General features: G+C 43.9%; 1 protein-coding gene across 2 annotated transcripts in view; it reads left to right on the top strand.

The window, feature by feature from the left end:
- Window positions 1-4,750: 4,750 nt before the first annotated feature.
- Window positions 4,751-14,123, top strand: part of CERKL (ceramide kinase like) — a 118,649-nt gene continuing 109,276 nt past the window's right edge. For both annotated transcript variants that reach the window (XM_047722334.1, XM_047722333.1), the window contains exon 1: window positions 4,751-5,059. In XM_047722334.1, coding sequence (XP_047578290.1) covers window positions 4,822-5,059 — 238 coding nt within the window. In that variant the 5' untranslated portion in view covers window positions 4,751-4,821. The remainder of the gene's footprint in view (window positions 5,060-14,123) is intronic.

Below are 14,123 nucleotides of genomic sequence, written 5' to 3'. Positions count from 1 at the left end.
CTACCCACAACAAGCAGTCCTTAGTAAAAAATATTCTCTAAAGTAAGCTAGAGTTTGAAAAAGGTTGTGTTGATGGTAATTTGATAACACCGGTCCTCATTTATGCTCACAAACATCAAACTTTGAAGCCAGCAGAGCCTGTGGGCGATCAAAGGTTGTGATCTAGGATTATCCACTGGCCAAAATTAAAGCCTTAGAATTCCCTGTCCTCTGCCCTCGATGTGGTAGATCTGGATGTCTCGGTTGGCTGTAATTTCACCTGCCTCCATCTGTGGAACTGAGAAGGGGTCCCTGACTTAGGAGACTGTCCCATTAGGCCTAAATCTCTCAGATACTTAATAACCTCCTGAAAACAATGTTAAAAGCAGAGAGTTTTCCAAGGTCTTCTGCTCAGATGTGAATTTCTAAAAACAAAACAAAACCAAACAAAAAAAAACCCAAAAAACCACAACAACAAAAATCAGGGGTGCAGACTGTGTTTCCAGACCTAGTCAAATGCCTTCCAAACATAAAGCAACCAAGTGCCTGCGGAGTTAGGACTCTTACTGTTTAGTGCTCTGAAAACAAACGCCCAAGCTTCAGTCCAAGCAGGGAAAGCAATGTTCAGGAAGCTATCTAAAAATTTTCAGAGAGCAATTTTCATGCATTAGGGTATCAGATCTATGCATCACTTATGGAACAACTGAGCCTCAGGAACTAAGGGGAACAACTATGGAGGTATATTACTGTTACAGATATTTCTGGAGCACATACTGTGTGCTAGGAGCTGTGTCAGTTACTGAGAGTTCAGTGGAGAACAAGATAAATTCTCCGACATCAAGGAGCTTTTATTCCAATAATAATAATAATAACTCTTAACATTTTTAAAAAGGTTTATTTATTTATTCATTTATATGTCAGAGAGAGAGAGAGAGCGAGCTCTCGCACAAGCAGACAGAGTGACAGGCAGAGGGACAGGCAGAGTGAGAAGCAGGCTCCCCAGTGAGCAGGGAGATGGATGCGGCCTTGGATCCTGGGACCCTGGGATCATGACCTGAGCTGAAAGCAGATGCTTAACTGACTGAGCCACCCAGGTGTCCCAACACTTAACATTTATTGAGTGTTTCTTACATTCCAGCACGGTTGCTAAGTGCATTAACTCATTCAATGGGCTATCTAGACAATACACATACAAGTAAATGGAGTAAGAGGTAAAGATAAGGGATGTAAAGAAAAATAAAGCAGGGGATGGTAGAGAGATCAATGGTGCCCTGAAGATGTCTATGTCCTAATTCCCAGAACCTGTGAAAATGTTACCTTACATTGCAGAGGGGACTTTGCAAACACGGTTAATGATTATCCAGATAGATCCAATGTAATCACAAAGATCCTTATAACAGGGAGGAAAGAAGGGCAAAGTCAGAGACGTAAGATGGAAGGATGGAAGCAGAGAGAAGATGCGATGGTGCTAGCTTTGAAGATGGAGGTGGGTGTTGTGGGGGGCATGAACCAAGAAATACAGGCAACCTCTAGGAGCTAGAAAAGGCAAGGCAATGACTTCTTCCCTGGAGCCTCCAAGAGGGATGCAGGCCTATTGATGACTTCATATTAGTCCAGTGAAACAGAGTTTAGGTTTCTGAGCTTCAGGAATGTCAGATAATACATCGTTGTTTTAAGCCACTAAGTTTAGGGCAATTGGTTTAGCAGCAATTAAAAACAAAAACAAAAAAACTAATACCCATGGTTATAGGAAGGTGAATGATGGAGGAAATCAGCAATGTTCTCTTAGAGAAGAAGATCTTTAAGCAGCAAAGTGATTGAGATGAAGGAGGGAGCCATCTGGTTGGCTGGCTGGGAAAGCATTCCAAAGAGGGAAGAGCAAGGCAAATGCTCTAAGGGACTAGTCTCAGTCTGTTTGAGGACTAGAAATGAGGATTGTGTGGGGGAACAAGGGGAAAGGTGTTAGAAGGTGACCTTGGAGAGGTAGCCAGAGCCCTGATTATGTAGCGCCGTGTACGCTTGCCAAGCATGTTGAGTTTGTTCCAAGAGTGATGGGAGATCACGGGAAGTTTGTGAGCGGGGAGTGATATGATCTTGTTACTTTTATTTTTTTTTTCAATTTTTAAAAATTTATTTATTTATTTGACAGATAGAGAGTACAAGTAGGCAGAGCAGTAGGCAGAGGGAGAAGCAGACTCCCCGCTGAACAGGGAGTCCGATACAGGGCTCGATCCCCGGACCTGGGATCATGACCTGAGCCGAAGGAAGTCACTTAAGAGACTGAGCGACCCAGGCGCCCCGATCTTGTTACTCTTAAAAGGAGCAATGTGATTGCCAGGTGGAAAATAGACTCTGGCCTGGAGGAGGGAGTACAGGCAAAGGGGAAATCATAGAAATGGGTGGGAGGCTATTGAAGTGGTCCAGTGAGAAGTGAAGAGGTGTAGACTAGGAAGACAAGAGCCTGAAAGGAGTCTTTTTTTGCAGATGGAATTGACAGGATTTGCTAGTGAATTGGATGTGAGTCCGAGACGATTAGGAGAAATAAGAATGACATCAAGGATTCTGATAACAGTATTTGCTGAGATTTGGAACATTCTGGGAGGAACAGGTTTATGATGGAAAATCATGAGTTTGGTTTTAGTTACGTTATGTTTCAGATGGTTACTGGATGGCTGAGTGGTCATGTCAGGTAGGCAGCTGGACATAGAGCCTAAGGTTCAGGGGAGTGATTGGGCCTGGTGCCTTCATTCCAGGAACCCTGTATTATATGCAAAGCCATGGCCCTGAGGCTTGTGTAGCTAGATGCTGAGGACAGAGAAGCCCCCACCCCCCATCAAGAGGAAAGAATGGAGTACAGCTATTACTGTCATCCTCAAGAGAAGCAAAGTCAATTGTTTTGACTGTCTGGCCCTATGAAGCTTGAAAAATGGCAACTTGGCACTTGCAAAGGCCCTAAGAAATAGCCACTGCCTTGGCCTATTTGCCCTGGCTCTCAGTGAACTTTTAAAATGCCAGGGAGCTCTGTGCTGACGGTCCGACAGCTGTGAATACAAGATGCTGACTCCAGAACAGGCAACTCAGCAACTTGTCCTGCAAGGGCCCGGGCCTCCCCACTGATGAGGGCTCGGCTGAGCCACCTGATGAAGCCTTCATGAGGTTGCAAAGCAGTTGCACTTCTGCTCCAAGGAACAGCTCTCCAGGATCAGATCAAATAGAGGCTCTTCCCTGCTTTGCTTGGAAGCTTGGGTATTTGTTTTCAGAGCATTAAACAGTCAGAGTCCCAGCTTAACTGACATACAGGCGCTTTATGTCTGAAAGGGATTTGGCCAGGCCTCCAGTCTTCCTCCCCGGCTTGTCTGAAATCCAAGTTTGAGCAGAGAACCTTGAGACACTCCTGCTTCCACGAGGTCTTCCGTCTGGCTTTGCAGCGTGACCAGGACAAGCGCAGGAGTGAGAAGAGCCTGAAGTCACTGGTGAGGCCCGAGCACCCTGGAACGGAATTCACAACTCTGTGAATTTAATTTGCTCTTTCAGTCCCTTGCCCCTAACTTTTTCTCAATACAATTATTTTGACCTTATGAAAAGGCTGCTGATTTACCTCCCACTCCGCTCCTCTTCCAGAGAACTCCGTTGTTCCCTGCTTCCTTGTCACAGATTGTCAGCTCCCGGTTCATCCACAGCTCAGAGCAGCGATTCCCAGGCCTAGCTGAGCACGGGAATCATCAGGGAAGCTGGGTCCCATCCCCCGAGATTCCAATTTAATTGTCTTCAAGTGCAGCCTGGGCATCTGGATTTTTTAAAAACTCCCCAGGTAACTCTAATGTGCAGCCATGATTGAGAACCACTGGCCTCCAGACTCTCTGTGCTTTCCCAATTAACCATCCGCTAATTTCATGACTCTCCACTCCCAGAAGAAAGTGATGGATGAACCCCTCGGGGGCCCTCTCCATTTCCAGGTAACACTGCATTACAGCGGTAGCCTTCAAGAGAACAAGGCCTGCTGCTTGTAAGCTCCCTCCAGGGAGTGCCAGATCCAGGCAAAGACAAGATTGCCTTGGAGAGATCTTGAGGAAAGTAGGACCGTCCATACTGATAGCACAAAGGCACTTTTTATTGTCTTTTTTTCCCCTTTCATTCCAGTATAGTTAAGGGTGTACATATAGTGATTCAATGATTCTATACGTTAGTGCTCATGATGATAAGACATCTTCTTTTAATACTATGTTTGTCAGGTGAGAATTGGTCGATGCAAACCCTAGACTTTGGCTTCCCCTCGCAGCACTTGGGAAATGCGCGCTTTAGACCAGGTGCGAAAAACCAGCTAACACTTGCGGGCGCGACCTCCGCCTTCCAAGAGAGCCCACCGGGAAGGAGATGCAAAAAACAGAGGCCCTTGAACACGAACTGTGCTCTGCCGACCAGGACATGGGCGTCGCCATCACCCCGAGCTTCTTAGAAATACAGTATCCCGGACCTCATCCCGCACCGCTTCAGTAGGAATGTGCATTTTAACGAGATGCCCAGAGGCTAAGTAAAAGTTTGAGAAGCGCTGTGGGTAGCGCAATCCACTAAATCCCCGCGAAGAGTAAAGTTTGGCGGAGGGAGACACTTTTCCTCTTCCGGGACGTGGGTCTTTTTGTAGTGAGCGGCAGCGACCCGCGGCCCGCAGGCCGAGGTGCAGGACTGGGTCCCAGCGGCCCCGCCTGCCCGCCCCGCCTCCCTCCTGGGTCTCTGCCCTGCGCGCGGTTGCTGTGGCAGCGCCCGACGCAGCCGGAGCGGTGGCTGCTGCGGCCTCCACTACCTCCCCAGACCCCTGGCTCCAGCTCAGCTAGCGTCTCCGCCATGCCCCGGGGGAGGCGCGGAGGCCGCGTGAGCGCCCTGGAGGGCGGCCCGGAGGAAGAAGCGCCCCCGGCGGCGGCCGCTGTGCCCTCGGCGCTGTGGGCGTCCGGGCTACAGCCGGAGGCGGCGGCCGGGCAGACTCTGCTGCGGGGCATCTTCGAGATCGGGAGGAGCAGCTGCGACGTGGTGCTGAGCGAGCTGGCCCTGAGGTGGTGGCCCATCCAGCCCGAGCGACCCGCGGGTGAGTGGTCCCGGCTTCTTCACCTCCAGCTGCGCCTTCACCCTCTCCTCCTCCCTCCACCTCCCGCCGCTTCCACTCCGCTCCCCCCAGGCTCCTCCTCTCCCAGCGTCCCGACGCCACCGCCCCCTCCTTCCCAAAAGGGGAGAACCTTATCTACCCCCAGGGGCCTCGCGCTACCTGCTGCCTCTTGCCTGGCTTCCCGCCTCCGGAGCGAAGTCACGCTCAGCTTCTGTTTTGCGACGCAGAAAAAAACAGAACTGAGCCCCAGAGGGGCGATGTTTTTCAAGCTGCTTGGAAGGGCCTCCTTCCCTCCAAGCTGAAGTTTTAATCCGTCCTTTTCTGCCCATACGCTGGGAGTATAAGCGCTTTGCAGAGTACACCAACATGTGGGTTCTGAATCCACCTCTCCTTTTGCTGACTTCTGAATTTTAAGCCCCCCCCCCCCCCCCCGCCCACTTTGGGCTATCTCCGGACTTCGACGCCCCTCACATTCCTTGCCATTGTCTAGAATCAAGGCTTCTACAGGCTTAGTCTTTTTTTTTTTTTTTTTTAAATTTTTATACAGGCTTAGTCTTAATGTTAACTTTAAAACTTTAATCACGCTGTTTACTTGCATTCGTCTTTTATTGACTTGAGTTACTTAGAAATATTACAGTGCCTTATTTACAATAGAACTATTTCAAGTCAGTCTAGAGATGATTTCTCAAGAAACTGGGATGTGAAACTGTCTCACCTAGTTGAATACCAACTTAAGAAAATTTAAAAAAACGTCTTTCTGGGTTGGAAAACCGGCCACCCTGTACTAGTACTATAGAAACCTGTTACTGTTTCAAAGTTTCTTGGGCAAAAAGCTAACAAAATGCCGCCGACTAGTCAGGGACTCCGCCCTGGTTGAGTGTGAATTCCGCCTCTGCTCCATAAGCCACCCTGGCTCACTTATACTTTAATTAAAATGTTTTCAGGTGTTTTGACAACCAAGGTAGACTTTTATCAAAGCTCTGAGTTGACAGAATTCTACGTCCATATCCCTAACTTTTAAGTTTTTAAGTCAGTTTGAATTTGGGAGGATATAGAAGTTATAGAGTTTAGCCTACAAGAGCCAATTTTACCTACAATGAAGGGGAAACACGACAGAATTAAACCACGACCTTGCAATGAGAGATCATACAGATTGGTGTTGCAGTGCCCCTCCAGAAAAACGCAAATAATGACACAAGAAAGGAAATGTTTTAAATTGAGTGGTGATGGAGGAAAAGTATGCTTGCGTAGTGTTCCTGAAGTAGAAATTAAAAACTATAAAGGTTGAAAGTTTGTTTTGTTTTTGTTGTTTTGCTCTAAAACCCATCTTTTTTCATCTAGGTGTATTTTTTCTTAATACCTAGTGTGCCACTTTAGGCCTTAAAATTGGAAGGTCAGAATCCTAGCAGCTTCATAAGAACTTCTATTTTAGAAGTGGATGTTTTACTTAGTACACTGAGTGGGAAAAGAAGGTACCAAGACACAAGTTTAAATGTGAGAAATAATCTCTGATGTGGAATTGGGTTAGAGGTGAGAGCTGAAAGACCAGTGAAATTGGTCCAGTTAATGGAGGAAGAGCTGTATCAAGGTTACCATACCTGGGAGGCTGTGGTGTGGAAGGATGTAGTGGGGTGTGTCCAGTGCTCCTTGGCCAGTGACAGGCTGTTCCAGGAAAGGGTGGAGTGGGGTCACTGGGCATTATTAGATCATACACAGGAAAGAGTTCAAGACCACTCAGTTTTTAAACCTTCATGGTTTTTAAAAGATTTTATTTTTTAGAGCCGTTTTAGGTTCACTGGAAAATTGAGCAAAAGGTATAGAGATTTCCCATATGCCCCCTACCCCTTCCACATGCACAGCCACCCCCCCGCCCCGTTAGCCACATTGCTCAACAGAGTGGTACATTTGTTATAGTTCATGAATCTACATGAACCATCATTACCCGGAGTCGATAGTGTACATTAGGGTTCACTCTTGATGTTCACTCTTGATGTACATTCTATGGGTTTTGACAAATCTAGAATGTGTTTGGGTTCTCCAGAGAAATGGAACTTGGGCTATAGCTTTGAGGAGATCTACTGTGGGATTATGGAGGCTGAGCTGTCCCCCTTGCATGCCATCTGCAAGCTGGAGAACGAGGAAAGCCAGTGGTAGAATTCAGACCCAATCTGAAGGCCTGAGAAGCAGGGGCCTGATGGTATAACTCTCAGACTAGATCTAGGTGGGGGGAAAAGATGTTCAGACCATCTCTTTGTTAACTGTCAGCACTTTGAAGAGTGCCTGACACATGACTGATCGTTGAATGAATTTGCTAACTGGTCCCATGAACTTTAGTTTTGCCTATTGCATTGTACCCTTTATTATACTGCTACTTAACAGTGGGTTTACATCACATGCAGGAGTATCCCCTCCATTTTTCTTTAAAGTATTGGAACTCTTCTAAAAAGAAAAAAAAATTAAGCTAATGTTGGCCCACTTCTCCACAGTGGGTGCCTTGGCTAGAAGGTTCCCTCTTGCTCAGCTGCAGGGTGGTAAGCACACCTGGGCATAGGTTGACCAGGAGGCCACCACAACAATGTAAAATATATGCACAGAAGGGCATCATCTGTTCAGAAAAGGTTGGTGATCTGCAATGTTACCCAATGATCTTTTTATGGGAATTTTAAAATCTGGCCATTTTTCTTGTGTAAATATAAAATGAACAGTTTATTCCTGTGAATATAAAGTAATTACCCACTTAGCTGTGACCTAGGAATGAACAAAATCCTGAAGAAAGGGGAGAGGGATCAGGTGAGTTGTCTGAGACCAGATAAGCCTGGGTTATGGGACCCTATCTAGGCAAAGAGGATTAAGAGTAGTGCTGCCAGTATGGGCAGCTCCCAACACAGTGCCTGGAACTGGGGTGGGGAGGGGAGGCGTCAGAAATGAAGGGTGCACAGGAAAGGGGACATGGGCACATGTATTAGACAGATCTGTGTATTTTATAACTTAGTCCTTGTGCTGTTGTTGGATCAGACACTTTCAGAGTTCAAGGTCTTCAAAAGCATCACCAGTTACCTGTTGACATTGTTCTAGATCTCAGCCAAGGACAACTTTCTTGCCATGTTTGCTTAGCAGGTAGTAAGCTTCTACTTGAAAGGTTTGATGAAAGCAGAAGATAGAAGCATTTTTGTGCCTCCCCAAAGCCGGATCTGCTTATTGTACTGTGTGACCGGGTGGACCATGTTTTACCATAAAGGAAAAGCTCCTGGTAGGGAGAGTTAGGAATGGGTAGGATTAAACTGTATTAAGCTCAAATTTTAATACAGTTAAGAATGATCAATTTAGGAATTTCTGTGACAGGAATACCAAATGCCCACAGATCTCTCTGCCTTTTCACATTGGAAGCCTCACCATTTACTAATGGATAGCATCCTGATGTATGAAAAATGTGATGGGACTTTTTATAGATTCCCCACTGCAGCTGTGTGTAATCTGCCTGGTGCAAGAATGTTCTCAGGATGGGGCACCAAAGGACCTGCCGTCTTATCTCTGTGACTATCAGGACTGTAACTGACTTGGGCAAGTGATTTAACTCCACTTAGTTTCTTCACCTGCAGAATGAGACATTTCATTACAGTTGACCCTTGAACAACTTGACTTGGAACTACACAGCTCTATTGACACGTGAGTTTTGTTTTGTTTTGTTTTGGATGCAGTACAGAAGTATAAATGTTCATCTTGAAAGATACATTTTTTCCTATAGCTTACTTTATTGTAAGAATACAGTATATAATACATTTAACGGACAAAATATCTGTTAATTGACTATTATTGCTGGGAAGGCTGCTGTTCAACAGTTAGCTCTTAAGTTTTGGGCGAATCAAGAATTAAACGTGGATTTTTTTTGACTGCGCGTGGGTCAGCACCCACAACCCCCGCATTATTTAAGGATCAACTGTATATAATCGTCGAAAACCATTAACTCTGAAGTTGCTTTTTAAAGAACATACCTATGTTCATAGACTTCAGGTGTTAGGACATAAATAAGTCTCAGGTTTGAATGACCAGTGGGGTCAACCGTCCAGTGCCTGCAGACGAGTCTTGTTTGACAGCAGGAGCCACTCAACCCTAACGAATTTCTAATTAGAAGAAACACATGGGGGACAAACAGGCCCCTTCCTGCCCTTCCACAGCTTCAGGGCATAGTGGAGAGAGGTGGACAGTCCTCTCAGCCCCGGGCCTATCTTTGGAAAGGAAGAAACCAGTTTCTGATGGAAAAATGTTGGTTAGCGCTAGTCATCAGCACATTTTTTTATGATGGATAAAAAGACTAGCTTATCCTTGATTTCATTTACGATGCCTTTTAAGCAAATTTCAGGGCAAGGATTTTGTAATCTGATTAGCATCTGAATATTATGTATTAAATAGGAAAAAAATGAGAGTCTCAAATCTTGTGGTTTAAAATTCTGTTTTTCATGGACTTCCTCCTTCACGTTACACAATTTCATGATCTTTTTCACCAAAGGGTTATTCCTACCCTAGCTCTGAGCTGAGTTGAATTAAAGCAGTAACCAGAAAATGTGAGAAAGCTGGGCTTCAGAATAAGGTCTTGAAAGTGTTTCTTTTAGGAGCATTAAAATGATTAGCTTTACATGTATAAACATTTGCTGGAAACTTACCAGTGTGAAAGGTAGTGTGGAAAAATGCAAAAATGAGAAAAAATAATTTAAAAACAACAAGAGTTAATGGTTGTTTGGGACTTAGCAGAGCTGGGTGCATTCTAAGTATTAATCTGCCTAAGCTGTTTGGGAACAGATGTACGTGAAACAGATCCCAGTCTTCTGTTGTGTACATCCAAAGTGAGACATCTGTCGGTGGACCTTGTGGTCAGAAATAATGGAAGCAGGGGTTAAACCCCAAAATGACCTGTTGTGTGAATTATTGAAAGATTAATTACTCGGTAAAACATGCTTTGATTTATCAGTCTACATATTAAGAAAATACTTCTTTTAAAAAAATGGTCAGTCTGTTCCTAAGATGTCAGATTTGAGGGACTTTTAATAAGATGGGTAGGAAAAATCAAGTTTACCAAGGAACTGCCTGTATCATTTATGAAGTTTTTAAAGTGCTTTGAAAGGTCTGTTAAGCTATTATAGAAATATTAAATAGTCCTATTGTATAAAAGCTTCTTATTAAAATAAGTTGGTCCACACAGAAAACAAATGTAGAGTGAATCTCTAAAGCATGACTTGAAGCTTCTGTGGTGATGGGATATTCTGTGTCTGAACTGTCCAGTACCCTTGTCACCAGCCACACACAGCTAGTATGCCTGAAATGTGACTGCTGTGATTAACTGAATTTTTAATTTTAATTAAAATTAATAGCCACAAATGGCTAGTGGTGATCACATTGGATAATGGGGCTCTACTGCATCCAGAGTTGAAATTGTTAATTTCCTTTATTCCTAAGGTGTCAGTTTTAATATAATATTTACTTCTCCAGGAAGGTACCGTTTCCAAATCTTCATGTAAAACTGATACAGCCCTACAACCCGAGCAGCCAATTTAGACAAAACCACAGAGTCTAGAGACAGCAAAGCCCTTTAACATATTTTGTGAATACAAAAAAAAAAAAAAGCTTTTGTTGCAAAGTAAGAGTTGATAGTAAAGTTGAAATCTTGTCTCTAAAAATGATTCTATTATTCCTCTTGGTGGCTGTGATTTACTTGAACTGAGATTTGGCAAACTTAATCTGTTTCTTACTATAGAAATAGTATATACGAAATAACTGTCTTTAGCCTGCATACCCCAGCTCCCTGAGAGTCTCCATATTGATGGTTTCCTTAACCATATGGCACCCTCTGAAGGCAAGTACTTTTAGAACCTTGATCTACTTTTATGTCTCCCTTTCTTTTGCCCTCCCCCACATAGGGATCTTTGGGGGCTAACCTGGCACATAAATATCTTTTTATGTGGGGAACTGGGGAACCATGCTTGTGCTGAAACCAAGGGACTTAAAAACCGAGAGTCCAATGTCTGGATCACAGTCAGTAAACCAGAGGCAAATCCAGCTGGGACTGAGGGAAGCAGGAGGACCTGAAGTGAATCGCCAAAGTCTAAACGTGGAGCTGAAGAATCAAAGAGCCGTGGTAGTAGGTAATGGGATTGATGGGTAGGTTGGATACACAGGAGGATGGCATTGCCTGGACTGGGCATTTTCGTGCTCTCTGTAATTTGGGGGAAATGGACCATCCTTGTTTAAAGGGCTAGGGAGGTAATAGACCTAATTCCCTGTGAACTCAGTTCTGCACTGCTCATTCTGAACCTTATCGTCTCTCCTGCTCAGCCTGTTACTTGACTAGGTCATTAGATTACATTTTAAATATTGACAAATCTACAAACATCAGTCCTTCTAGAAGTCTTCCATATGAGTGTATCCTGCCCAGGTTTTGGAAGAACTGAGCCAAAGATGTAGTACATCCTGGACAAGTGAAATCTGGTTGTATGTGTAGAATGAGCAAAAGGAGGGGATTCTTAGTAGCCATGACTATTCATACGCTCTTAAGTTTTCCAAAATCAGTATGTGATGAGAGAAGTAAAAGGAAAAAGAGAAATGGAGTTTGAAGGGAATTAAGTTTTATGCTAACTTCTGGCGTGTGGACCAGAAGTTGAGGATTTCGGTGTGATAAATGACTAAATCAAGAAGCAGGGAGGCCTTCAGGTATGCATATTAAAAAAAAAAATTTGGCATAGTGCTGTGGACTTATGGTAAGCCTAAAGATAAATCTAAAATAATATACCAGCTGGCATCAGGGAATTCCTGTGTACATTGCAAGATTTTAATCAGAAACCGTGTTCTGGAAAACTGCTGCTACACAACGGTGTCCAGTGTTTGACTGAAAACCGTGAACGCTTATTGATGTTTACTCTGCCAAGTCCTGTGCCAAGTATCTTATCTTGTTTAATCTTCCCAGCAAGATTATGTAGTCTAGGTAGGATTTTTATCCCTAGGGCCCAGAGATGTTAAATAACTTATCCAAGGTCATACTCGCAATGGAGTTCAAAGCCAACCATTCTGACGGGTGAGCCCATACTGTGCCATTAGGTTCTGCTGCTTCCTGGATCAAGCAAGAAGGAATTCCCCCTCATGCCATCAGGAGTCTATCTTGTGTGTGAGGGAGCATCATGGCCCAAACAAAAACAAAAGCCTTTAAGAGTAATATCATCAGACTTCTTTCAGGCCTTGAAGACCATTCTACCATGGAATCACATTCTTCTTGGGGTACTTCCATTTCAGAGTAGATGGTGAAAAAGAAGTGGGAATTTTTATAGCTAAAAAAAAAAAAAATCCAGTGTTTTTATTATGGAAAACCTTAAACATAGTCAAATGTAGAAAGAATAATAGAAGTCTTTATATAAAACCCAGAGAAGAGTGAGGCTCTGTATAACACATTGGCCTTGAAATTGTTTAAACTCAGCCATGTTTTATCTATGTCCTGGTTTTTCCTCTTATTTCTCTGGAATAGTTGGAAGCAATTCCTAGACCTCATAAATCACATCTATACATATAAACATCTCAGCGTGTATCTCTAGGACATAAGGATTTAAAAAATAGGCACAATATAATCACAAAAGCACTATTCCAATTTAAAGTAATCCCCTATATCCTTAAATATCCAGTCCGTTTCAGAGTCTCCTGATTGTTTCTCTTTAAATAGAAATCAACAGGGGGAAATAAGGGCCATTTTGCAGTTGGTTGCTGGGTTTTTAATATTTTCTAATCCACGGATTCCTCTTTTTTCCCTTGCAATTTTTTTTCTGAACAAACTGAGTTGTCTGGTCTCTAGTTTCTTATAAGAATATGAGAAATTTATTGGGGGCAAGTATCTGTGAAAGATACAAGTAGGGGGAGACTGATAGGGAGGGATAGCCTTGTGACTTTGAGGCCAATCTGACACCTGTAAAGCAGGCAGGGACAGGGAGATCCTCAGCCCATGATCCAGGTCTAGTCAAGTCTTTGCTTACCTATGGTGAGATCTGGGGGAAAAGACTGCCCATTAGGAGCCCTGCCTTGGCCAGAAATGGCCGAACCTCAGCTGTGTTTAGTCTGGGAATAATATGACCTCAGCAATGAGTTGAGGTAGAGCCTGAAGGGACCAACAGCTGGGGGCCAAAGGTAACTGCCTTCTCTGCAGCAGAAAGGAAAGTTCTTCCTCAAAGGGAGATGACAGCAGCCATAATGACCAGTGAGGTTTATTATGATTGTTAAGAACTTAGGTATTAGGTTTCAATTTACAGTAATGCCAATTCTTACTAATTCTCGAATTGTCTTAATTCTGGCATTTGAGATGGTTGGGAAGCCCTCCAAGTTGACTTCTAAGTTCTTTTGACATTCCCTCTGCTGTCTCTGATCGTTTTCTGGCTTTCTGGAATGGTAGGTCATGCCTCAGACATGGTATCAACCTGATCATCAAGGAAACTTAGTTACTTTTATTGGGTAATGGTATTTCAAGACCACAGTTTGAGCACTGCTTGTGCTCATTTCCAGTATTTCCCTTCAATGAGCCTGTTTTCCATGTTTTTTTGTTTGTTTTTTGTTTGTTTTGTTTTCCAGAAAACAGCTAGGAAGTATGTATTTTTCTTCTAAAAAAGAAAATGTGTCATGGAATTATACTTCCAGTTTCAGTTCAGGACTAAAAGGTTTTTGCTTTATCTCTTTTCTGCTATCCTTAAATCTTGATTTATTTTTAGATTTAATTATTTATTTTGACACAGAGTGAGAGATCACAAGCAGGCAGAGAGGCAGGTAGAGAGAGAGGGGGAAGCAGGCTCCCCGCTGAGCAGAGAGTCCAATGTGGGGCTTGATCCCAGGACCCTGAGATCATGACCTGAGCTGAAGGCAGAGGTGCAACCCACAGAGCCACCCAGGTGCCCCTAAAATCTTGATTTTTTTTTTAAGATTTTATTTATTTATTTGACAGAGAGAAATCACAAGTAGGCAGAGAGGCAGGCAGAGAGAGAGGAGGAAGCAGGCTCCCTGCTGAGCAGAAAGCCCAATGTGGGGC

Source organism: Lutra lutra, chromosome 3, assembly GCF_902655055.1.
Source record: "Lutra lutra chromosome 3, mLutLut1.2, whole genome shotgun sequence".
Taxonomy (NCBI): Eukaryota; Metazoa; Chordata; class Mammalia; order Carnivora; family Mustelidae; genus Lutra; species Lutra lutra.
Note: the sequence above shows the minus strand (reverse complement) of the source record. Positions and strands in the feature narration are given on the sequence as shown.